Source organism: Bombus impatiens, unplaced genomic scaffold (assembly GCF_000188095.3).
Source record: "Bombus impatiens unplaced genomic scaffold, BIMP_2.2 scf_0011, whole genome shotgun sequence".
In the NCBI taxonomy this organism is placed as follows: domain Eukaryota; kingdom Metazoa; phylum Arthropoda; class Insecta; order Hymenoptera; family Apidae; genus Bombus; species Bombus impatiens.
In genome coordinates, this window is record NT_176430.1 from 484,269 (window position 1) to 507,751 (window position 23,483).

The 23,483-nt window shown below is 27.7% G+C and overlaps 6 protein-coding genes across 13 annotated transcripts; 3 read left to right on the plus strand and 3 right to left on the minus strand.

Moving 5' to 3' along the window:
• Positions 1-347: 347 nt before the first annotated feature.
• On the plus strand, positions 348-5,521 carry LOC100741804 (type II inositol 1,4,5-trisphosphate 5-phosphatase). Of its 2 annotated transcripts, none has more exons than XM_012394067.3 (19): positions 348-569; positions 771-948; positions 1,043-1,223; positions 1,345-1,479; positions 1,565-1,680; positions 1,759-1,901; positions 1,974-2,147; positions 2,255-2,417; positions 2,500-2,678; positions 2,758-2,979; positions 3,056-3,191; positions 3,269-3,448; positions 3,509-3,605; positions 3,675-3,812; positions 3,883-3,980; positions 4,253-4,430; positions 4,507-4,634; positions 4,713-4,824; positions 4,894-5,521. In XM_012394067.3, the coding sequence occupies exons 2-19, from the start codon at positions 883-885 to the stop codon at positions 5,058-5,060; spliced, it is 2,613 nt and encodes an 870-aa protein (XP_012249490.1). In that variant the 5' UTR covers positions 348-569; positions 771-882; the 3' UTR covers positions 5,061-5,521. The 2 variants fall into 2 exon arrangements, with proteins under 2 accessions (XP_012249490.1, XP_012249481.1); XM_012394058.3 differs by having other exon boundaries at positions 813-948.
• Positions 5,522-5,972: 451 nt separating this feature from the next.
• On the minus strand, positions 5,973-8,781 carry LOC100742165 (importin subunit alpha). 2 transcript variants are annotated; one of them, XM_012394077.3, is made up of 9 exons: positions 8,622-8,781; positions 8,373-8,440; positions 8,155-8,256; positions 7,697-8,007; positions 7,343-7,598; positions 7,136-7,274; positions 6,685-7,043; positions 6,273-6,605; positions 5,973-6,192 (listed from the first exon to the last, which is right to left on the minus strand). In XM_012394077.3, the coding sequence occupies exons 3-9, from the start codon at positions 8,218-8,220 to the stop codon at positions 6,097-6,099; spliced, it is 1,560 nt and encodes a 519-aa protein (XP_012249500.1). In that variant the 5' UTR covers positions 8,221-8,256; positions 8,373-8,440; positions 8,622-8,781; the 3' UTR covers positions 5,973-6,096. The 2 variants fall into 2 exon arrangements, with proteins under 2 accessions (XP_012249500.1, XP_003484488.1); XM_003484440.4 differs by lacking the exon at positions 8,373-8,440.
• Positions 8,782-9,569: 788 nt separating this feature from the next.
• On the minus strand, positions 9,570-11,145 carry LOC100742408 (vesicle transport protein SFT2B). Of its 3 annotated transcripts, none has more exons than XM_024372265.2 (5): positions 10,754-11,145; positions 10,616-10,629; positions 10,451-10,493; positions 9,905-10,022; positions 9,570-9,816 (listed from the first exon to the last, which is right to left on the minus strand). In XM_024372265.2, exons 1-5 carry the CDS (start codon positions 10,789-10,791, stop codon positions 9,688-9,690), a joined length of 342 nt encoding a protein of 113 aa, XP_024228033.1. In that variant the 5' UTR covers positions 10,792-11,145; the 3' UTR covers positions 9,570-9,687. The 3 variants fall into 3 exon arrangements, with proteins under 3 accessions (XP_024228033.1, XP_024228021.1, XP_003484490.1); XM_024372253.2 differs by having other exon boundaries at positions 10,324-10,493; positions 10,754-11,127; XM_003484442.4 differs by lacking the exon at positions 10,616-10,629 and having other exon boundaries at positions 10,324-10,493; positions 10,754-11,128.
• A 403-nt stretch (positions 11,146-11,548) lies between these two features.
• On the minus strand, positions 11,549-16,781 carry LOC100745113 (nuclear factor NF-kappa-B p100 subunit). 3 transcript variants are annotated; one of them, XM_033324206.1, is made up of 19 exons: positions 16,764-16,781; positions 16,478-16,595; positions 15,956-16,093; positions 15,732-15,877; positions 15,448-15,614; positions 15,177-15,315; positions 14,916-15,057; positions 14,732-14,836; positions 14,527-14,638; positions 14,312-14,439; positions 13,860-14,063; positions 13,721-13,788; positions 13,388-13,633; positions 13,138-13,261; positions 12,649-12,893; positions 12,406-12,561; positions 12,199-12,315; positions 11,841-12,095; positions 11,549-11,770 (listed from the first exon to the last, which is right to left on the minus strand). In XM_033324206.1, exons 3-19 carry the CDS (start codon positions 16,080-16,082, stop codon positions 11,666-11,668), a joined length of 2,586 nt encoding a protein of 861 aa, XP_033180097.1. In that variant the 5' UTR covers positions 16,083-16,093; positions 16,478-16,595; positions 16,764-16,781; the 3' UTR covers positions 11,549-11,665. The 3 variants fall into 3 exon arrangements, with proteins under 3 accessions (XP_033180097.1, XP_024227843.1, XP_024227819.1); XM_024372075.2 differs by having other exon boundaries at positions 16,753-16,770; XM_024372051.2 differs by lacking the exon at positions 16,764-16,781 and having other exon boundaries at positions 16,234-16,595.
• A 75-nt stretch (positions 16,782-16,856) lies between these two features.
• On the plus strand, positions 16,857-20,243 carry LOC100742533 (lambda-crystallin homolog). 2 transcript variants are annotated; one of them, XM_024372157.1, is made up of 6 exons: positions 16,857-16,936; positions 18,650-18,837; positions 18,942-19,150; positions 19,261-19,418; positions 19,488-19,630; positions 19,933-20,243. In XM_024372157.1, exons 1-6 carry the CDS (start codon positions 16,872-16,874, stop codon positions 20,145-20,147), a joined length of 978 nt encoding a protein of 325 aa, XP_024227925.1. In that variant the 5' UTR covers positions 16,857-16,871; the 3' UTR covers positions 20,148-20,243. The 2 variants fall into 2 exon arrangements, with proteins under 2 accessions (XP_024227925.1, XP_003484491.1); XM_003484443.2 differs by having other exon boundaries at positions 16,859-17,027.
• A 333-nt stretch (positions 20,244-20,576) lies between these two features.
• On the plus strand, positions 20,577-23,227 carry LOC100742650 (serine/threonine-protein kinase pelle). Its single transcript, XM_024372118.2, has 4 exons — positions 20,577-21,285; positions 21,397-22,023; positions 22,102-22,541; positions 22,637-23,227. Exons 1-4 carry the CDS (start codon positions 21,153-21,155, stop codon positions 22,976-22,978), a joined length of 1,542 nt encoding a protein of 513 aa, XP_024227886.1. The 5' UTR covers positions 20,577-21,152; the 3' UTR covers positions 22,979-23,227.
• Positions 23,228-23,483: the final 256 nt, after the last annotated feature.

Consider the following 23,483-nt stretch of genomic DNA (forward strand, 5'->3'; position numbering starts at 1 on the left):
ACATTTGATAAAAGTTTTCGTTTCTACAAAAAATTATTTTATGAAAGACGATATGGATATATCAAAAAACAATACATATTCCTTTTACTTCAGAAGAATTATATCTAATTATATATATAAATAAACCAATTATACAGATACATGTATGTAAATATGTAAATATCTTAATAATGTTTTATTTTATATAAATGAATTAGAAGATCTAACTAAATCTAACTGATTTTAACGAGTTTAATGAGAAATCCTTTTATCTTTCTTTTATCTCATGGAAACACTCCATTTGTGTATACACATTTTCATTGACGAATATATGTATATACAACACCCATACACATATTGAAACTAACAAAGCTATATATCTACCGATTTCTTTGACACACACGAGGGAAACAAATTTAATCATGTCTAATGTCAATTATCGTACTTTGTCACTCCTTTCTCCTCAGTGATAAATTAAACTATATAGTATAAATTAATTAGTAATTGTACTAGAACATATTTTAAAAAGATATAGCAGTTTATATGAAAAAAATACAATGATAGCTGAGTTTTAGTACAAATAAGATAAGGTAATGTTTGATCTGGAAAGAAAATAACATTTTATGACGAAAATTCGTTAATAAAAAATAACTATTTTATTTAGTTTTAAGAAAATGATATTATTAATACTACTAAGATTATTTTGATTCATTACTATTAGTATAAACAAGCATGTACATTATTCTTATTGCCACTCTTATTAGACATAATAATAAATAAATCTTTGATAGAATTCAATTATAATTTCATTAATACTTTACACTTATATGAAGAGTATTCATCCACCACACAAGGATTTTCTATTAAGTCTTTCAAGGAATAGATAATACTTTATTGATAAAAATGTCATCATCAGAACAATCAATGATTGTACAATCGAAGTTTGTCTCAGGGGAGACTGTAATAATTGTATCCTTTTATTAAAAAGCAGGATTATTGTCTCTTGCGTTTTTAAAGAATATATATAAGATATATATTTATAAAACCTTAATTATTTATAAAGGCAATGGATGCATCATTGATACAAGGTTGGGTTAAAGCTGCACGAATTATAGCACTTCTTAACAAGGGAACCACTCATGCATTGGTTATTTTAATTACTTCAAGAACACCTCCTCAAGTTTATAGTGATCTTACCATAGAAAGAGTATTGCCTATTGATCAAGATTTTAAATGTAATATAAGTATGTAATTTTATTTAATTATTTACATGTTTAATAATCAATTTATATGTAATTACAAGTTATAGTTGAACTACAACTATTATAATATTTTATCTACAATTTATCAAATTTCATTTATTAGATACTGATGAAAAGCAACAAGATGGTTTAGATGTTTATCTAAATGTTACATCAAGGAAATTACACCTTGTATTTGAAATGAGGCCTGGAGTAGCAACTAGCTCCTTAGTGTCTGAGATATTTAGGGCTATAGAAGGTAATCATGTTATTTATCATTTAATTTTATATTATCAACAATATTTTTCTATTAATAGTTGATATATGTTTTTTAATCATTATAGTATATCAAAAAACCAAGAATTCAGCATCAGAATTTTTGTGGGTTCAAAAATTGACAGGAAATACACGTAATTTAAGTTCTAATACCAATGAAGAAATACAAGATAATACTGATCCTGTTAGTAGTTATACTAATTTTTATTATAATGACATTTTTTAGAAATTAATAATGGAAATTTTAAAATATTCTTTATAGTTGGTAGATTTAGAAAGTCCAGTTTTAGTTGTAACAAGACGCAGCATTGCTTCTGGCAAATCACCAGTAGCTGCCAGAGAATCAGCAGTACGATATCAAATGGCATGCAAAGAAGATGATTATACATACAGTAAAACATTTCGGTTTGTTTTATTTTCCTTATATATTATATATGAAATATTTCTATTTGTCAGTCTATAACCAATTTATTATAGTATATTTATTGGTACATGGAATGTAAATGGTCAACCACCAAATGGTATTAAATTGCATGAGTGGTTGAGTTATGATAAAACACCTCCTGATGTATATGCAATTGGATTTCAAGAATTAGATTTAACTAAAGAAGCATTTCTTTTTAATGATACTCCAAGAGAAGAAGAGTGGAGGTATAAAATTTATAACGAAATATCTACGTTTTTATAATTATTTAAAAACATTATTGAACAGTATATCAATGTTATTATTGCTATTCATGCTATTAATATATTTATAGGCAAGTTGTAGCAAAATCTCTTCATCCAGATGGTGTGTATGAACAAGTAGCTATTGTGAGATTAGTCGGTATGATGTTACTTATATATGCTTTACATGGTCATATACCTTATATAAAAGATGTATCAGTTGATACAGTAGGTACTGGTATCATGGGTAAAATGGTAATATTTATCATGTCTCATAAATGATTAAACATCTAAAAATTCAATATGTGCGATATTATAGCAATTTAAATCTTATCAGGGTAACAAAGGAGGCGTAGCAGTAAGCTGCTCTATTCACAATACATCGATTTGTTTTGTTAATGCTCATTTAGCAGCACATTGCGAAGAATATGAAAGACGAAATCAAGATTATGCAGATATATGTGCGCGATTATCTTTTGCAAAATATGTCCCACCTAAAAGTTTTAAAGATCATGAGTAAGTGTTTTATTCAAATATTGTTTCAGAGTATATATCGACAGAAGTACATTTAAAAACACAAAAATTTTTAATATAGCCAGATCTATTGGTTAGGAGACTTGAATTATCGAATAACAGAAATGGATGTTCTAGCTGCTAAACAACATATAGATGCAGAAAATTATGCTCCTATCTTAGCTTTAGATCAATTAGGTCAACAACGACGATTAGGCCGTGTTTTACAAGGATTTCAAGAAGCAGAAATTACATTTAAACCAACATATAAATATGACCCAGGCACTGATAATTGGGACTCAAGGTTTCACAATTACATTTACAATTTTTCTCTTTGTATTTAAAAACTTTTTATTGAGCATAAACATATATAATCACAGTGAGAAAGGTAGAGCACCAGCATGGTGTGATCGTATATTATGGAAAGGAGAAGCAATTACATCAATAGATTATAAAAGTCATCCTGAATTAAAAATTTCAGATCATAAACCTGTTAGTGCAATTTTTGATTCTCAGGTAAATATAAATATTTTTTAATAATATATAAATCATATATTCTTGAGCTCTATATTTTTATATCTAAAAATTTATAGATCAGAATCATAGATATGACAAAATATCGTAAGATTCATGAAGAAGTTATGAAAAAACTTGATAAGTTAGAAAACGAATTTTTACCACAAGTGATGGTTGATACAACAGAAATCATATTTGATACTTTGAAATTTCTTGAACCTAGCAGCAAAGAACTTATTATTGCTAATACTGGTCAGGTAAATAAATTTTTTAAACTTATACACTTATTGTGTATATAATAATTATACTGTTCTTAGGTACCAGTTCAATTCGAATTCATAAAAAAATTAGGCGATGCTAGTTATTGTAAAGATTGGCTGGATATAGAACCGTTTAAAGGTTTTATAAAACCAGGTATGATTTCTTCCCCGTTTTCTTAATCTGATTAGATATTTTATAATCTTATTTATACATCATATTTAGGAGAGAAATGTGATACTAGATTCGAAATATATGTCGACAAAAGATCGGCATGTAAATTAAATTCTGGAGAAGATAAATTATATGATATTTTAATTTTACATCTTGAGGGAGGAAAGGATATATTCATAACTGTTACAGGTAGCAATACTTTTAGTCGCTACTACATTGCTTTTAAGAAACAAAAAGGCAGATTATATAATTTTCTTAGGTACTTATGAAAGAAGCTGTTTCGGATCTTCAATGGAAGCTTTAGTTCACATTCCAGTACCAATTAGAGAAATTCCTATTGGTAGATTAATGGAACTCGTAAGCGTATTACATATATATATAAATTATATGCATAAGGTATCCTATTTAAATTAATTCAATTGATGCTGCTGGTCATTTGGGAAAATTTTTTTACATCAAATTATGTGTCCCTTCAAATCGTTCAATTTTAATCTGAAATATCTTTTAATATCATCAACAGTTTCGAAGATATTTGAATGGTACAATTTAAATGGGGCATCCTGTATATAAAAGAATAAAACTAAAATACTACAGTTAAGTTAATATTACTTTATTTTATCAAATTGTAGGAAAATAATAAAAATCTTTCTCAAGAACCATATGCTATACCTAAAGAAATATGGCTATTAGTTGACAGATTGTATCGACATGGTATAAAAACGACGGGGCTTTTTGAGACACCCGGACTTCCCAGTGAAATTATAGCAATAAGAGATTGGCTAGACAATTGGAGCCAAGATCCAATGCGTATCCTAATCTAAATATCTAACTTACAGTCTTATACATTATTATAAATAATTCTGATTCCTTAACTTCTGCAAAGCTGGTAGCGTACATTCAGTTGCGGAAGCATTACTTTTACTTTTAGAATCTACAGCAGAACCTTTAATCCCGTATAATCTTCATAGTGTATGCTTATCTGCAGCAACAAATTATTTACAGTGCAAACAGGTGTGTAAATCTGTAATTATTTAAGAAAAGATAATACTATATGTTATGTTCCTTATTATTTAAAATATTTTGTCGTAGATTGTAATGCAACTTCCAGAAATAAGGAGAACAGTTTTTGTTTATATTTGTTATTTTTTGCAAGAGTTATTAAATCATACTCAAGATAATGAATTGGATGCCAAAACCCTCGGTAAGACTCTACACTATACTATGTATTACTATAATTAATAAACTTATTTGTTATTCATTTATATTGTAGCAACAATATTTGGATCAATTTTTTTAAGAGATCCACCAAGAAGTAGATGTGATAGAAATCAAAGTAGTCGTACTCAGATCGTCCAAGCAACAATTGACCGAAAAAAAGCTGCATTTGTTTATCACTTTTTAGTAAATGATCAAAGCGACTTTATTCTTGGCCGATAGTAATTAAACTTAAAAACAAGTATTTATTAAATGCAGTGCAGCTAATGCAAGCTTTAAACGAAATAAAATGTTTTGTTTAGGAGAAAATAATTTTATAGGTAGCAGCATGTTAAATAAATATTTTATGACATTAATATTTCTATAATAGTACTTAACAATTATGTGAACAAAATTTTTATGATGAAATAATGCACGTATATAAACAACTTGCCAATCCAGAAACGTTTTAAATGAATACATCGTGTGCTTACATGACATACTCCTATAATCAGATAAGTAAGAAATTCATATTATAATTTCATCTAGTCTTTGTAGCCTAAAACGGTTAAGTATGTATTATACATGACTTTATTTATAGCAAGAAATTGTACTGACTTAAGTTAATTTTATATCAGCTTGTAATTATTATTGAATATTTAGAACTATGACACTGAATATATAAACTACTTGTTCAACGCTTATGACTGTATTATATAAGATTATTTAGAACTACACTATCAATACATGTTAACTTTTGTATCAAAATTTTATTAAAAAATACATATAAATTGTAATGTATATAAGTAATGTAGTTCATAATATTTTATAGACACATAATTTAATAAATCACGACAATTACATATATAATAAAAAGACATGAAAATAATCCATACATAAAATTTAAACAATGATTAAATACAAAAATTAATGTTTCAACACGTGTGTATTGTAAATTTGAAAAAAAGACACAAAACATTAAAATGATTTTAGAATATCACAAAATACATAATTCATACATTACAGAATATTCTGAAATTAATACCAGGAATGATAAATAGTGAACTCTACTAAAAGGAAAAATAAAAACAAATAACTCGAAAGTTATATATAGAGAGGAACATTAATTGGAAATTGATGTCCAATAAAGCATTATGAAAGAGACAGAAAATTTCGTTTTTAATGTTCATTTTCAACGACAAAAGGATGTAAATCTATTTACAAAATGAACTGAAACACACACTAGTATATTAAATGACGTAAAACTGATTAAGGGGTTTTAAAAATTGAATCCGCTCTGTGCAGTTTCAGTTGTTTTAAACTCCAACTGACCATCAGCTATTGTAGGTGTTGCCAATGTTGATTCCTGTGCCTCCTATAAAAAAAATCTTTTTATATGATATACAAGCACAGTTATTGGTAATTAAGTACTAAATTTTTCATAAATTTTCTTACAGGTTCTGAGAAGAAAGTATCTATCATTGCAGTAGCTTTTTGATATACTTGTTCTACTTCATGATGCTGTAAAGCTTCTAATTTATCCAAACCTCCAACTTCTTCTATCATAATGGCTACTCTATCAACTTCTCCCATTTTTTCTGCTGCACTGCAGATGTTACTTAAACCGTCAAGAACAACAATTATTGTTTTCCAATCTTTAGCTTCCAAAAGATTGCAAAATGGTCCAAGCACTCCCAACTGTACTAATTGGGCTAATTGTTGTACTGATCCACCTGATGTCAAATTTGTTACTGCCCATGCTGCCTCCTTTTGAGATTTAAAATCTCCCTAAAAAATAAAACATGTAATTATAATTAAATACATTATAATACTCTTAATAATTAATTAAAAAACATAATTTACTTACACACTCTAGAACATGTATCAAAGGTGGTAACAATGCAGCATTTATAACTTCTTGAATTTGTTCCATGTTTCCAGCAGTAATATTACTGATAGTCCATGCTGCCTCTTTAACAATATTGAGGCGATGATGTTGTAGCAATAAACCCAAATATTGTAAACCACCTGCTTGTATTATTGCATCTGTTTGCGCATCATTGCCTGTAACTATATTACCAACAGACCGAAGTGCTGGTGTTAAGACTGTCACTTCAGTTGAACCGAGTAATTGTACAAGTTTTGGAATAACCCCACAATCAACGACTGCTTGTATTTTATCGTTAGGACCATCAGTAAGATATGAAAGAGCCCAGCAAGCATCAGCTATAATGAAAAACTTGTTTATAGTTACAAGATTTAGATTTATATTTATAATTAAAAATGCAGCAAATGTTAAATAAAAATAATCAATTTACCAAGTATGTCTTTGTCACTATTGCTAAGTAAACGATTTAGCACTGGAAGAGCGGTTCTCACAACATCAAATGGAGGTGGAGGATTTTTATTACGACACAAATTTGATAATGTCCAAACAATGTTACGTGTAAATGTTATCTGTAATGATAATAAACTTAATAATACTATTATACCTTCATTAAAATAAATATGTATATTGTACATACAGAAGTGTCAGGCTTAATTAACTCTAATAAAAGTGGCATAGCATCAGTTCCAAGAACAAGATCTCGAGCCATTGCTCCATCTCCAGCAATGTTTCCAAGTGCCCATACTGCTTGTTCAGCAACATTAGGTGATCCAGATTTAAGTAATGCAACCAATTTTGGTATAGCACCATGTTTAACAACAACAAGAGTTTGTTCTGATGTACCAGATGCTACATTCGTTAAAGCCCATGCTGCTTCAAATTGCAATGCAGTGCTACAAATATTTAATATAAATAATATTTTATACATACACTGAATAAGATTAAAACAAAATTATTATATATATATGTGTGTATATATATATATATATACTTGTGATGATAATCCAAAAATTCAACACATAGTGGAACAATTCCACGCTGTATCATATTATCTATAGGTGGACTCTTTTCCCGGCTTAACATTTTTCTACATGTCTGCGTTGCTTGAAGTCGAATTGTTTCATCCAAAGATTTCATGCCAGTAACAATTTCATCTATAGATGAAAGAAGTGAGTGATCACTTTCACTCACAGAGCTTTGCGATTCTTTGCCTATATTTAAATTTCGTCGTTTTAATAACTGTTCATCTTTCCTAGCTTTACGTAATTCCACTGATATTTCATTTCTTCTTCTACGTGCTTCCTATAATAGTAATTTGTACAATATTGCATAAAATAATAATTCAAAAGTTCATTTTTACATATATGGAATATATTTGTTAATGTAACATAATATTTTATATATTTTTAAAAATTACATGTTTTATAAATATATAATTGATTAACTTACTTCATGTTTGTAATTGAATTTAAAATTAGCTTTACGACTATGGCAATCAGCTTCTGGCGCAGGCATTTTCGTATCTTAAGCAAATTAGATCTAAATTTTCTTCTGTAAAAATATAAGTAGTATGAATCACTAATGTATGCAATTAAAAAATAGGATGTAACTTTTAATAAAATTCTACAATATATAATTAAAAGAATATGAAGTTTGTTCTTTCCCACCTACTAATTATATACGTAATGACTTCGGCGTAATTGCATGTAATGATTATGATATCCTGTCAGATAGCCTAGTATAAATGCGAACACTGTATTATATTGCAAATCGCGTTAAAATATTACGCTAAATATTTTAAATCTACGTTTCCTAACGGTTATTTACTGTCTTTTTTTCAGTTCTTTTCTACGTTATATGACATCTATCTATAGTGTAATTTTAAGTATATGTTAAAGTTGAAAAATTTCACTTACTGAAAGTATGTCAATAAATATTAAGATATGCAGAATAAAGGATGGATCATCGAACACTTCATGAACCGATCGCGACCCGCGCATTAAAGGTACAATGGCTGCTAAAGAATTTTCTTTGTACTTAGAACCTGTTGCTGTTAATCGAAGGACGTAAAAGAAATTATTGTTTATACCTTCAACCAACTAGGACTTCCATCCGTGTATGACGAAATATCGTATTGAATCATGATTGGTGGTTGCAATTATGATGAGATGTGATTGGTTGTTCAATATTCAACGTTTAATTTTTAAATGAAAACAAACTAATCAAAATACCATTTACCTTCATGAATTTCATATAATCTGTATTATTAAAATAAAATAATCCATTTAACTTTTATAATCTTTTACTAATCTTCATGATACTTTTAAATAATGAAGATGTAAATCGTACTTGAAAAATTAATCGTAACGGAAAATTTTAGCAATATTTTAAATTTATGTTTTTTCAATGCCTTCTAGTTTATTATTAAAATTAGAAAGCGAATTTTTTATAATTACATTATTAATACAATTTTAGTTTAATTATAGTAACAGTTAAAGCAAGATTAACTCAGTGTTATACAAAATATACATTTACAGACATACATATTTGTAAGTAGAAGATGATAGATAGATAAAAAGATAAAGAAATTCATATTACGAGCAATAAATAATTTGATTTCCATTTAATATAAAAAGTTATTAATACACTGTACAAAGATTAATAAATATAAGACGTAATAAACATTACAAAAGAAATAACATTATAATATTACATATCTTACATAAACTTAATAGATTCCTTTACTTTCCTTTATTTACAATATTATAAAATATTACAATATTAAATATATATGCAAAAACATCTTATCACATGAGGTATACGTATATTTTAATTGTAAAAATTTCTATTTGATTAATACTACATTGTGCCTTAAGTTAATTTTTTATTTCAGTTTATAATTTATATAATATAAAATAACAGTATATAAGTTTGAACATTTTTGTTAAGTTAGAGATATTATTGTACGTTTTGCAAGCTTTTTCATGTGATACATGATTCCAGAGTTTTTCTGACAGCATCACGTGCATAGGGGATATAAGATAAGGAATACCAAGTCATTGCCAATGATTGAATAATTATAAACATAAGAGCCAATCCAGGATTTTTCAGCTAAAAATGTGCATATTAATTGAGTTAAATGTTATTTTATATGGGAAATAATATTCATGTATAACAAACTGTATTATATTATACTTACATGCAAAGCTGCAAATAATGTCATTACAATTGCGATAAATACTAAAACAGTTGCCACGACTCTTGTTGGTGCAAACATCTTCTTAAACTGATTGAATGGACCCATCAAAAAGCATGTGCTATGAATAAAATAAAAAATATTTTTCTTTAGTCAGAATTATATGATTATCCTCAACTATAAATTTCATTGAAAACAAATATTATGTGTAATTACAATAAAATAAAGAATTATTAGGAAAATGATTACACTGAATCTATGCTAATATAATTTTTGTAACTCTTGTTATACTATATTAACGAATTCACTGAATTATTTATTGTTGAGGCCCCTGAAGTAAAGAAGCAGATTATAAAGAAAATGTATTATGTAAATACTTAGATAAAAGTTTAATGATATTTGATTTTAATATATTATTCTACCTTGCTAATGAGATGATATTGCCTAATGTATAAAATACAGCAAATACTGTGAGTCCTTTGTGTAAAAATAAGGCAAAGGATCCAAGGAAGGAGCAGAGGATACCAACAATAAAGCAAATAGCAAAACCTTTTATTCGAGTAGACCAACTTAACGTAGATTGATCCATAACCTAAAAATAAAAATTTATACAATTTATCTTAAATTTAAAACTTCTTCTAACTAATGTTGATATATACAGTTATGTTGAAAAATATCCACAACTTTGCATCCTGTTTTACTCTACGAGCTTACCAAAAAATCCACATCTGTATTCCATTAAAAATTGTATGCATTCATAACAATAATTCCATATGAATAAAATAAAATTATATGTATACCAAAAAACTAATATTATTAATAATTGTATAACTTTAATATGGCATTAATTACCTGAGTAATAATACCACTTTCTTCATCGCATTGATCATTACCACTTAAAGCTCTCCTTAACTTATCCATCTTCTGTTTCAAATTAATTATTATTTTTAAAAAATAACACTTTTACTTTAATATTTTTAAATCAATATACTATCCTTTCATAAAATTAAAAACGATCTGTCTTTCGTAAATATGATTCATTTCAACATTCAACTATGATTATTATAATATAAATATTATTAAAATTGAAAAAACGATAATCTAATACAAAATCTTATAAAATTTTTCACGCGGGAATGAATAGTATACTATGCGCAACAGCTGTTCCCTGTAAGCACCACAATTGAATACATGCTTTATTTATCATAAAGATGCTCCTTCTATCTTGAATGTAAATACGTAGATATACAGGATGTCTTTAAAAGGCATTCAGTGATGCAACATAATAAATTTTTCAAGACCTATAAAATCGAAATTTTTAAACTATATAAACAATTAATTATTTTATTTATAGGTTGGGATGATAAGAAGTACATGACACATAAGTTTGGTTGGACTATGTATCAATATTATCTGTATTGTGATAAATAAATGTATTGTGAATAAAGTAAATCACGAATTACATTTAGTAGACTTGTATAATAAATTATTTTAATACAAAAAAGTTCGATATACATAGTATTTTTATATATCTAAACCGTTAGTGTAAAATATAATTAAATCTTCAAATACTTAACATTCGTTTATATATATATATATATATATATATACATATACATATATATGTTTATATATGTATAGTAAATATTTTTATTACATTTTAATAAATGTAACTGTTATAAAATTAAAAAGTACATAATAGTGATGTACAATTAGTATATGTACATTTCATTATGTAAATATTTTTTGGAACAAATGGATATTTTATGAACATGTAGATGAAATTCCATTTATGTAATCTGCTGCTTCTTCCTCTTCAATTTCTCTTAACACTGTTTGTATATCTGTGAGAGATAAGGATGCTTCTACCTAAAAGTTTTGTATATTTCTTATTATCCAAGATTTTAGTAGTCTCATAATAATAAAATATATAACTTACGTCAATGTAATTTAAAAGAATCAATGATGGACTTGTTGAACCATATTGAAATGGTTGTAATAAGTATTCAACACCTAAATGTTTAGCAAGTTTTTGCCATCCTTGTGTTTTGTCTAAAAGGGTAGATAATTCTTTTTTATGTTCATCATTTAACCAACTTGTTTGTAAATTTTCATTTTTTAATTCTAACTTTGTAGCAACTGAGCACATTTCACTTGTGGTTTCCCCAGGTTGATCATTAAAAAGCTGTAAAATCTTTATAAAAAATGTATTCTTTATTAAAAATCTTACTATAACTGCGCATGATAATAAATTTTTAAATCAATATTTTCACATGTATATATAAAATAATAATTACGTCTGGTTTATTCATAGCTAAATCAAATGATGACTGCCCAATAGTTCCTTCTATATTTTCGTCTTCTGAATCTACTTCGACTTTCACATTAATATGTGATTCGTTTTTTTCGTCCACCTATTGAAGAAATCAAATAAAGAATATTATATATCATCTGAAGCATCCGAAATTAGAATAAAATATTTTTTACAGAAAAAAATAATGTACATCATCTGACTTCCGATTATGATTTTGAATATGCGGATCTGCACCATGTTGTATTAGTAATGCACACAGTTCTTTTGCTCGTGTTCCTGTATGTACAACTGCAGTATGCAAAGCAGTATTTCCACTAAAGTTTCTTTTATTCACAAGTATATTTGTCTATAATAGTAAAAATATTTAAATCAAAAATATATTATAATCATTATTAATAATTGTGTATTTATATTAAAATAATAAGTAACATGCCTTTTTGAGTAAATATTCAACTACATTTTTATGTCCACCTTCAACAGCTATATGTAATGCTGTTCGACCGTAAGACATATCAGTATTATTTACATTTGCTCCGGCACGAATAAGTGAACATACTGCATCGTATGATCCTGCTTCAGCTGCAAGATGTAATGGCGTCCATCCAGCATCATTGTGTGCTTCAATGTCTATTCCTTTTTCGACTAGTAATACATCAACACACAACCCAGCATCGGGGACTAAAATATATAGGTGCATTACGATGACTATTAATTGTAGGTATTTTAACATTTTTTAAAAATCTCTTTTTTTTTGGAACTTTTTAAGCACTAGATTCTATTTTTATCTGTCATAAATAAATTATAGCAATTATGAAATACGAGACAAAAAATTATGATATAAGGAAATAAGAATTAATTTAGTTTACATATATTTATTATATGTAATTGTATGTCAGTTTTACTTCTTAATAATTTAACATACTTTTTACTGCTGCATGTAGTGGAGAGAATCCATGCTCATCTGTTCGATTTGGATCAGCTCCAAGCATAAGTAATGCTTTTGCAGTTTCAGGTTGGTTTTGCAAAACAGCATAATGCAATGGGGTCTAAAAATAAGATATTATATCTATTAAACTATATTCAGTACATTTATAAATATCCTAATTTGCAATGTTAAAATCAATTTAAAATTAATGTAAATATTTTATAAATATTTTAAAAAGTATATTTACTTTTCCAGAACTATTTTGGCTATTAACCAGCGTTTTACAATCCTTATTAGTACATAATAACATTAACAGGTATTTGATAACATCACGTTGTCCGTATCGAAGTGCTGCGTGTAACGGCGAATCCCCATATGTTGATCGGTCTCTGAGTAGCTTTTGGACATGTTCTTTTACATTTTTTACATCCATTTTCATACAATGCATAATTTCAATAAGTATATTTTTAGCGAACATTACATCATCCTGGCACTAATAAAAGAATATTCACATTATTTATTAATTCAAAAATATCTTATAGATGACTTAATATAAATTGAAAATAGAAGAAATATATACTTGTACAGTTGATACGCCATCAGTGGTTAACATATTCTCTTCATCATTAACGAGAAATTTTAAATAATCTACAAAATGATGCAATTAAAATTTTTCAATAAATTCTATCTTAAGAAAGAAAAAGAGATTGCTTACTTACTGTCAACATCCATATCTTTCAGAAAATCTTTGCACACTGGTGTTGGAGGACCTCCAGATAATAATTTTATTATTTCTTTAGATAATTCTCGACTGCTATTACTTAAGAGTTCTGATGTATTTTCATTTCCAATACAATTGGGACTTGATAGTATATGTGAAAATTCCGAACTTCCAGAATGAGATATTCGTTGACGTTTCCTACCTAAACATTTATTACTGTCATTTTGAATGTGCGATTAGAGTTGTGTCGGCTTATGTCAAAATCTTGTAAGTTTGTAACCACATATGTATGTTCAAGTACTTGCTATCCGACTTGATTACCTCCCAACCTGAATTTAACCCAAAGATATCTTTAGGTGTCTGACATAATTATGTGATTTCCAACTTTCAGGATCTTGACTCAACACGAACCTAGTTCTGCACATACAACCTTAATAATTTATTTATTACCTATAATTCTATCACTTGGTTTGTAATAAAATTTTTTTGGTTCAGAACAACCTCCATCAGACGGCCGTTCTAACTGTATGAAAACTTCTTTTGTCGTAGTGATATTTTGATCTTTATATGGTGGTGTTCTACAAAAATATATATATATATAAGCTATTATATATTTTATTTGTATGTCAAAAGTTGAGGTAGCCTATTCCTAATACACAACTTACCGAAATACAATAGCATATTGATGATGTACATCCAATTCTGAAAAACGTCCATATGCACTCCAAATTTCACAATCATCCTCATTTAATTCAAAAAATTTTATTTTAATATTTTCTACAACAAAAAATATTGTATTAAAAGTATTTGTATAAAATTATGTCACTGCTTTTTATATTTTGTAAATCAATAAACTAATTTAATAATTACTTTTTCCTACTTTTTCTACCAGTATGAATACTTCTTCTGCTCCCTCAACACTACTAGTGTGTTTATCAATTCTGCATATTTTAAGTTCTCCAGTTAATGCACTCTCTATCAAATAGTAGATATTTTTTCAATTATTTTGCTTCTATAAGATGTATTTTTAAATATTCTATTATTTTTCACTTACTAAGATTATTAATAGCATGTGAATATACAGGTTCTGTTATTGGCCTCATAATTCCATGATCATCTAAGATGAATGCTTGAAAGCACAGTGCAACACTATTCAAATTCATACATTTTTGATAATTTTCAGCATCAACTTTAATCTTTAAAGTAAAATGTACACTTAATTAAAAGCTTAGAAAAAATATGGGAGAGTATACTATATAGTATACATATATATTAATATAGTTAATATAAATGATAAGGTATTAAAATAATATACTTGTGCTTCCTCTCTAGTAGTAAGAATTGCCTTCATATTTTCAAGTTTCTTTTTCTCTAAAGCTTCGGCTTGCATCTTTTTTATAAGTTCATCTCTAATATGCCTTTTTCCTGTGTGTATAATTGCCATTCCATGGAATCTAGATATCATATAATACTAGTGATGTATAATACGAAATAGTAATAACATATCAGATTTTAATATATAATATAAAATTTACAAAAAATATAGTATGTAACACATGTAATATATAATATATAATATAACGTACATTGCAGTATATCCAACTTCAGAAGATACTGTGATATGATGTGGATCATCATAATCATGACCACCATCTCTACGAATTAATCTATGAGCATGAGGAATTCTGTGACTGCCTTCATCAGATGTAACAAGTGTACACCGTATTATTGCAGACTCCAGGAAATTATTTAACTAAATGAAGTATTAGTGTTATTTATTTATTATTTAAGTAATTTAAAAACTCAGAATGTCTGATCTTTTTTATCAATATCAGATAAACATTATAAGAATAGAATGACAGATATATACTTGTACTGTTGGTGCATTCTTGTGACGATTAATAGCACTATTTGATCCCGCTAAACTTCCATGTGTTCCCACCATTTCTGATTTGTATCGAAATCTAAATTTTTCTATAGGTTGTACCAAGATTGTTATAGATGGCTCTCCAATCACTTAAACAAAGTAATGATATATTTTTCAGTACCTTTATGCAAAAAAAAGGAAATCATATATCATAAAAAATTTTGTACCTGTCGTATCATTTAATGTTAAAAATTCATTGCCCTGTAATGGTGACAATGTAGTAGACATAGGTGAATTGACGCTCACTGTCGCTTGAGATCCACTAAGTGGACTATAAACACCTTGATTGTTCATTGCTTGTAAATCTTAAAGAGAATAATATATGTATATGTAAATGAATATTTCTATGTCATGTGTACATATATATATTTCAAATAATCTATTATGTGAATTCACATTGAACATTTGTTTAAAGTACTGAAATTAAAAGTAAATTAACAATTACCACATTCATAAGAATAAAAATCCAGATTTTCAGAAACTGGAACTGCGTAATTCTCGTAAACTTCAGGCATTATGCGTTATTAGAAAATTATCACACAACTAAATAAATATTCACTACTCCAAATATAATATTTATAAATATGACGATATTTATATTGGACAATATATAACTATATAAAAAAGTTTACAAAAATAACAAAAGATTTAACAGTTCGGTACACCTCTCTAGATACTCACGTACTCACCGAACGTGAATATTTCTTATCTCAATTGTATATCCCAATATAACCTTGATGTTATTGTAGGTTTTTCCCCGTCAAATAACCAATCATTCTTTAGAAATGGATTTTCCGTAAGAAAGGGCTGTAACAAGCAGTTAAAAAACCCCACTTTTTATTATGGTTTCATACGAATTTTATAAGTAATATTAGAAATTTTTAATATTTTGTATTTGTTTACTAATTATGGAAAATGATTGTGTTTTTTTCTTCTTTATCTAATTTCATATATATATACATACAAAATTCTCACATGATATTAGCCGCTCCTGTAAAAACATAATCAAATGTACTCGAAACTACATTTCATAAAATTGACAAATGTCAATGGTGGGGATATCTTGTAAATATATGCGTATGTATGTATACGTATGAATTAGAAAGGCATGTTCATATAGTGTCAGACAAGGCATTAGTACACTTCAAGTACGTATTTCATAGAGTAAAGTTTGTAAATACTTTAAAGCAATTCAGAAACGATGTCTCCCAAGAGCGAAAAAATTGGTATAATTGGCAGGTAATAAAGACAAATAGATAAATAGAATGTAATTAGTAATATTAATTATTTCTTACATATATTTAGCTTTATTAATAACAAATGAATAATATAGTGATTTATACACAATTATATTTCATATAACTTGGTTTTAATATAATAAAATAATTTGCAAATAGTAATTATTTAAATATAAATTTCATCAGAATATTTCATGGAAAATGTATCATCCTAATTCGTTTTATAATATTATATATTTAACATTTTTTGTATTTAATATGATGTATACAGGGTGGATCAGGTAAATGGGAGCACCTAAATATATGTCTTATTTGTTGTCATATAAAAAAACTTCTCAGAAAAAGTTGCATTTTTTAAAAAGCGCTTGTAATTACTAAAAATAGTTTTTTTAGTGATTATTTTTTACGAGACCTTAAGGTCACTGATATTATTTTGTTGATAATCCTATACTTATTTCTGGATATTTTTGTAGAATGTGAAAAAACAAATTTAATTTCAAACAATAATTTAAACAAATTTATAGAATCATAGCATTCCGATCATTTAGTTTTGAGATATTTGCGTTTAAATCTATTAAAATTTTACGTAATATCTCGGGTTACGCAATATGCTTTTATCTGTGGGGTAAATAAAAACATTTAGTTTATCGCGATAAACGAACATCAGAGAACATGAAGGAAAGAATTATAACTGCAGATGCATCCATAATCCACAAGAATTAGAAAATATGTACGAAGAAATGCTTAAAAAATTCCAGTTACCATAGCAACAAATCATCAATTAATGGTTATTTCTCATTTTTCTCATTTTGGAACATTTGTAGCCGAAATATCAATGAATTGTGAAAATATTTTCTAATAATAATTAATGCTTACGTTTTGATGCGAATGTGTGACAAATATGTGGTATGCAAATTGAAATGCCACATAATCAGAAACAAATATCTCAAAAATACATAATCCGAAGGTCGTAGGTCGTGAACTTGTTTTTTACGGTTTGCAAGAATATCCAAAAGTAAATATATTGTTAAAAGAATAATCACAAAAAAACTATTTTCAGTATTACATGCGCTCCTTGAAACAGCACAACTTTCTTCTGAGAAGTTTTTTTATACAACAACAAATAATGCAGATATTTATAGTCTGTCCAACAAGACGAGGTAATAAAATTTGATTGCTGCGACTGCAGACGGTAGATGATTCCATTTAACTGGTTCATCATCTATAACTTATTAATTAAAAATATATAAGTACAAAATCTTTTTAACGAATATACAAAATTATATTGGTAATAATAGTTGTTTACACAAGAAACTAGAAGATTGCATTTATCTACAAAATATTTTTAAATTATAGTTCATAAACAATTTAGAAATCATGGTGCTGATGCTCTGAATTAAATCTTCTTTGATAAGATAATATTATAAGATTTAATGATAAACAGTAGAGAATTAGATACGCTTCTCGATATAACAATATGTAGCTACATATATACAATTTATTATTATGTAAATATTAAATATAATATTTCACTTACATAACACAATGAAAAAGAACAAATTATAAGATTAGAAAATATATTAATATTGGGAATACCGAATTTCCTTAAACTATTTATTTTAGCGGTCTAATCGGTCGCAGTTGGGCGATGCTTTTTGCTAGTGTAGGATACGAAGTAATTATTTATGACATTGTAAAAGAACAAATCAGTCGTGCTCTCGAAGATATTCACCAGCAATTGAAGCGTCTTGAAAGTAGCAATCTTTTGAGAGGTTCACTTACTGCGGATCAGCAAATTAAATTAATTAAAGGTTCGTACTTATGTTTGTGGGTAATATATATATTCATAGAGTTGATATTCGAATAAATATAACTGTAACCTATTATTGAGATCAATTTAATTAATTATTAACAGGATCGTGTAACTTAACGGAAGTTGTAAAAGGAGCTAAATTTATACAAGAATGCGTTCCCGAAAATTTACCATTAAAACTTAAGGTTTACAACGAGCTTGACAACTTAGTTGATAATAAAGTAATTTTATCTTCTTCAACGTCTACCTTCCGTCCATCCTTATTTAGTGAAAAGTTAAAACATCGTGAACAAATTATTGTATCACACCCAGTATGTATGCTTTTCTATTATATATGTATATGAAATAAAATAAATATGTATTATATTTATCTTAAAACATTTCCTGCAATAACTAAAGATATATATTGTTCCAAATATAGGTAAATCCTCCATACTATGTGCCACTTGTAGAAATTGTGCCAGCTCCTTGGACGCGTGCTGACATACCGGTACAAACAAAAGCTATTATGACTGAAATAGGCCAAACGCCTGTTGTATTTTCTAGAGAAATTGATGGTTTTGCACTTAACCGAATACAGTATGTACTTCTTTATAATATATTAACTTATTATTAATCTTTATATATTTATCAAGAAAATTCGGTTAGATATGCGATTTTGAATGAAGCGTGGAGACTAGTAGCCGATGGAATTTTAAGTGCAAAAGATATGGACGCAGTCATGAGTGAAGGGCTTGGAATGCGATATGCATTTCTCGGTGCTTTCGAAGCAGCACATTTAAATGCTGAAGGTAAAATTTTTTATTATTTAGCAAACATAATTAATTTTGTAATTAATTTTTGTAAAACGAATTTAGCAGCAAAGCTATCCCTCGATTTAGTTCCTCATGCAATTTTTTTTGCGGATAAAAATCGCGTAAATGAAATCTGCCAGTACAATAAAAATAGATATCTCGTAAAGTGACAAGGAAACCGTATGAAAATACCATCTAAACAAAGACATAATTTAGTGCGTACAAGAAGTGCTGCATAAATTGAGAGCTGGTTGTAATTTTAATGGCAATAAGTAATGCAATAAATTACTTCATTTCAGGCATGAAAAAGTACTGTGAAACGTACAAAAATTCAATTTATGATGTAAGTATGACATTCGGTCCAGTTCCAAAATTTGAAGGTGAGATGGCAGAAAAGATTAGCAATGAATTAAATGAGATGTGTCCGCTAGAAAAGCTTCAAGAAAGACGTGCATGGAGAGATGAAGCTTTGACCAAGTTATCCTTATTAAAGAAAGAATTGAATAATAAGTAAAAATATTCATAGCATAGCAATATATGTTAAAACTGAGCTCGTTGTATATTAACTAATAAAGTAAAATGAGTATGTGTATGTGTGTTTAAAAGCTAATTCATGTTATTCGTTTTTTATTAATACCTGTTGATATATAGATACATATTAAAATAATAGAATGTGTATAATACATAATACTATATAAAATAACAATATGAAATAGTAAAATAGTAGAATGAATAAAAGAGTTTATAGTTTTCAACACTAATACTATAATAATAATTAATATGTATTTGTCCGGTAAATATGTATTTATCATGCTATGCATAGCATGTATGCGTAGCATATGCCAGCATGGAACCAAACAGAGCAGATCCTTAACTTTATAGGTTCTTGTATATGCTAGCGCGGAAGTTCAGCATTTGTCCGTATGATGGAGCACCTGTATTATGACACACTTAGAACATGGGCGCAAGTACTCTCATTTTCTTTTTCGTCATATAAACAGATCTCGTCGGATTATTAGATCACAGTTAGACACAGATCTGGAAATCCCAGTGAAGAGGTAAGGACGAGATAATCTTACGCATCGGAAAATGTTTCTGAAGTAAGACGCTTTAATCGATTTGTTAGGCTTTGTCATGCAGCGCCACTTGTGTCTGCAACTTGCAGTATGATCAATTTTGCAGTTGATTCTATCCTATTATATAAATCAACATTTTTTTAAACATTCTTCTGTATCACATGAAATTTATTCTAAATACACTGAAAAAATTTATGAGCAGTAATTTGATTTACATTCTTTGCTTTCGGTGGTAAGGATGGCGAAGGTGGCGTTAAATGCAAAAGTTTAACGCTATGACCAGCGGCCAATTTCTAAAGCATTTACGACCGTATGCAGAACGATGCCCGGTGTTGTCGCCATATTGATCTTTTTTGGCTTCATTTGACAGATGCTTGCTTTATGTTTTTGACAGTTTTTGGTATAGAAGTGTTCAGACTGATAACTTTGGTTTAGATTAGTATATGTATGTGACCCTAACTATGGCTACATCAAACTGTACGGATAATATCAAATATATTTATCAATTGCCATTTTTTGCACGATCGGAGATTTGTAAAATACTTAATCAAAATGATAAGTGGGAAGAACTTGCTGGTAAGTTCCAATAATATAATTCTAATAATTAAAATTGTATTTAGTATAATTTAGCAATACTTCATAAAAGGTTCTAGTAAAAAGCTTAACATTAAATGGGAATTCATTTAGGAACATGGATGAAATATGATGTATTGACAATACAGAGTTTGCGAAAAGAAAAAAATCCAACAGATGAATTACTAACAATGTGGGGTCACTATAATCATACAATATTGGAATTGTTTGTGCTGTTATCTAGAATGCAGCATTATCAATCTATGGTACCACTGAAATCATTTGTCGAAGAGAAATTTCATAAATTACTTTATAATGGAGAAGGAAATCTTCATAGAATACTTGGGAAACGCTTGAATAAAAACACAAAAGATTTGAAGATTGGAACACAGAATTTTAATCAAATTGCACCACCAGAACCAAATCTGCCAAAGATTATTGTAGAGAAAAATACTAAGGAGGAATCCCATAAAATTTTAAATGAACCTATGCAAGCCTTGCATATTGGAGTTGTTCCAAGTAATTCTAACAACTTACTTGTTGCTTCTCTAGCAGCAGCAAATCCTGCACTAGGTTCTTTACAACGTACTCCAACTAGTGGAAGAAAAGATAATGATGCTATCATTTTCTCAGCAGAAGCAGCTATACCTCATGTTCCTTATAATGAACTAAGTATAGCTACCAATGAATGGAACTTATATAATATATTAGGGAGAGGTGGCTTTGGGACTGTGTATAGAGGTAATCAGAATAGAAGCAATAAATTTCTTAATATATATTAATTTCATCTAAATAAACTATTATATCTTTGTTATATAGGCACATGGAAAAATACAGCTGTAGCTATTAAGAAAATAGAAAAGAGAGGGGCAGACTCTGATGAAAGTCATCAACTTCAACTTCAACAATCCTTTAGAGAAATTAAAATTTTAAATTCTTGTAGGCATGAAAATATATTACCACTATATGCTTATAGTTTAGATGGCAAACTACCTTGTATTGTTTATCAGCTTATGAAAAATGGATCTTTAGAAGACCGGTTATTGTTAAAACAGAAAAGTCAACCATTATCTTGGATCCAGCGTCATGAAATAGCTAAAGGAGCTGCATGTGGTTTACAATATTTGCACACAGTCGGAGAAAAGCCCTTGATACATGGTGATATAAAGAGTGCTAATATTTTGCTTGATAAAAATTTGGAACCTAGAATTGGTGATTTTGGTTTAGCGAGAGAAGGTCCTGAAAGAGATTCTATGGAAGTAAGTTCTATTCTAATGATAATATTATTGAAAAAATGTATGAAATATCTTGTTATTTATTATTATTATTTGTTTTGTTATTATTTTCATTTCAGGTAAGCAAAATTCACGGCACTAGACCATATCTCCCAGAAGAATTTTTACATGGACGAAAATTATCTACGAAAGTCGATACATACAGCTATGGTATAGTTTTGTTTGAACTAGCTACTGGTTTACCAGCTTATGATAAATCTAGGTTGGGCAATAGGTTTTTAAAAGATTTTATTGATAGTTGGGAAGACAAAGATCTCCCTTTGCTAATAGATAAAAAAGCAGGTGAGAAAGACAAACAGGTTTACAACAACCTAATGATTTTGGGAAAGTGGTGTACTAATCGTATGGCACAAAATAGACCTGAAATGGATTATGTATTCAAAAAACTAAATGATTTATGATTCGATCACGCTTTTATTTTTTATGTAAATTGTATGAGAATTTTACATGTTTCGATGTGAATATCTCGTAAATTGTATATATTTAACATTATAGTATAGAAATTGGCAATATATAATGTTTAAGATATGTAACATTCTCATAGAATTGTAGTATATAATTTATGGTTTTGTTACAATATAAACATGTGTATGTAACAAATTATTACCAATTCCTAAGGAATCTTTGTAATTGTATGCTGTGTAATACTTTTGTTATAATTATATTAATATTTTTATTCTGTTATAAAAATATATATATATTTTTATATAGATTTTATATGTAATAACAATATTTTTAGAGGAAATAAAATTTTGCAAATGATGAATATACAAAAGACATTTTATTTCAATTATCTATACTATGTAATAAAATAATAGATAATTTATCACAGGTACTGAGTAAATAAATTTTACGTTATGTGTTTTCAATAAAAATTTCATTGCAAGAGATGAAGGAGAATTAAAA

What these genes read in the sequence shown, in the direction of transcription:
- LOC100741804 (XM_012394067.3), top strand. Translation starts at nt 883, where the DNA reads ATGTCATCATCAGAACAATCAATGATTGTACAATCGAAGTTTGTCTCA. An exon ending in GTGCAATTTTTGATTCTCAG is followed by an intron (nt 3,192 to 3,268) that starts GTAAATATAAAT and finishes AAAAATTTATAG; the next exon opens with ATCAGAATCATAGATATGAC. An exon ending in ATTATTTACAGTGCAAACAG is followed by an intron (nt 4,635 to 4,712) that starts GTGTGTAAATCT and finishes ATTTTGTCGTAG; the next exon opens with ATTGTAATGCAACTTCCAGA.
- LOC100742165 (XM_003484440.4), bottom strand. Translation starts at nt 8,220, where the DNA reads ATGCCTGCGCCAGAAGCTGATTGCCATAGTCGTAAAGCTAATTTTAAA. An exon ending in TAGTGACAAAGACATACTTG is followed by an intron (nt 7,044 to 7,135) that starts GTAAATTGATTA and finishes TTTTCATTATAG; the next exon opens with CTGATGCTTGCTGGGCTCTT. An exon ending in ATACTTTCTTCTCAGAACCT is followed by an intron (nt 6,193 to 6,272) that starts GTAAGAAAATTT and finishes TTTTTTTTATAG; the next exon opens with GAGGCACAGGAATCAACATT.
- LOC100742408 (XM_003484442.4), bottom strand. Translation starts at nt 10,822, where the DNA reads ATGGATAAGTTAAGGAGAGCTTTAAGTGGTAATGATCAATGCGATGAA. An exon ending in AAAGTGGTATTATTACTCAG is followed by an intron (nt 10,494 to 10,753) that starts GTAATTAATGCC and finishes TTTTATTTTTAG; the next exon opens with GTTATGGATCAATCTACGTT. An exon ending in CATTATTTGCAGCTTTGCAT is followed by an intron (nt 9,817 to 9,904) that starts GTAAGTATAATA and finishes GCACATTTTTAG; the next exon opens with CTGAAAAATCCTGGATTGGC.
- LOC100745113 (XM_024372051.2), bottom strand. Translation starts at nt 16,303, where the DNA reads ATGCCTGAAGTTTACGAGAATTACGCAGTTCCAGTTTCTGAAAATCTG. An exon ending in CTACTAGAGAGGAAGCACAA is followed by an intron (nt 15,058 to 15,176) that starts GTATATTATTTT and finishes TTTACTTTAAAG; the next exon opens with ATTAAAGTTGATGCTGAAAA. An exon ending in ACTACATGCAGCAGTAAAAA is followed by an intron (nt 12,894 to 13,137) that starts GTATGTTAAATT and finishes TATATATTTTAG; the next exon opens with TCCCCGATGCTGGGTTGTGT.
- LOC100742533 (XM_024372157.1), top strand. Translation starts at nt 16,872, where the DNA reads ATGTATACGTATGAATTAGAAAGGCATGTTCATATAGTGTCAGACAAG. An exon ending in TTTGCACTTAACCGAATACA is followed by an intron (nt 19,419 to 19,487) that starts GTATGTACTTCT and finishes AAATTCGGTTAG; the next exon opens with ATATGCGATTTTGAATGAAG. An exon ending in AGCACATTTAAATGCTGAAG is followed by an intron (nt 19,631 to 19,932) that starts GTAAAATTTTTT and finishes ACTTCATTTCAG; the next exon opens with GCATGAAAAAGTACTGTGAA.
- LOC100742650 (XM_024372118.2), top strand. Translation starts at nt 21,153, where the DNA reads ATGTATGTGACCCTAACTATGGCTACATCAAACTGTACGGATAATATC. An exon ending in TAAGTGGGAAGAACTTGCTG is followed by an intron (nt 21,286 to 21,396) that starts GTAAGTTCCAAT and finishes GAATTCATTTAG; the next exon opens with GAACATGGATGAAATATGAT. An exon ending in CTTTGGGACTGTGTATAGAG is followed by an intron (nt 22,024 to 22,101) that starts GTAATCAGAATA and finishes TTTGTTATATAG; the next exon opens with GCACATGGAAAAATACAGCT.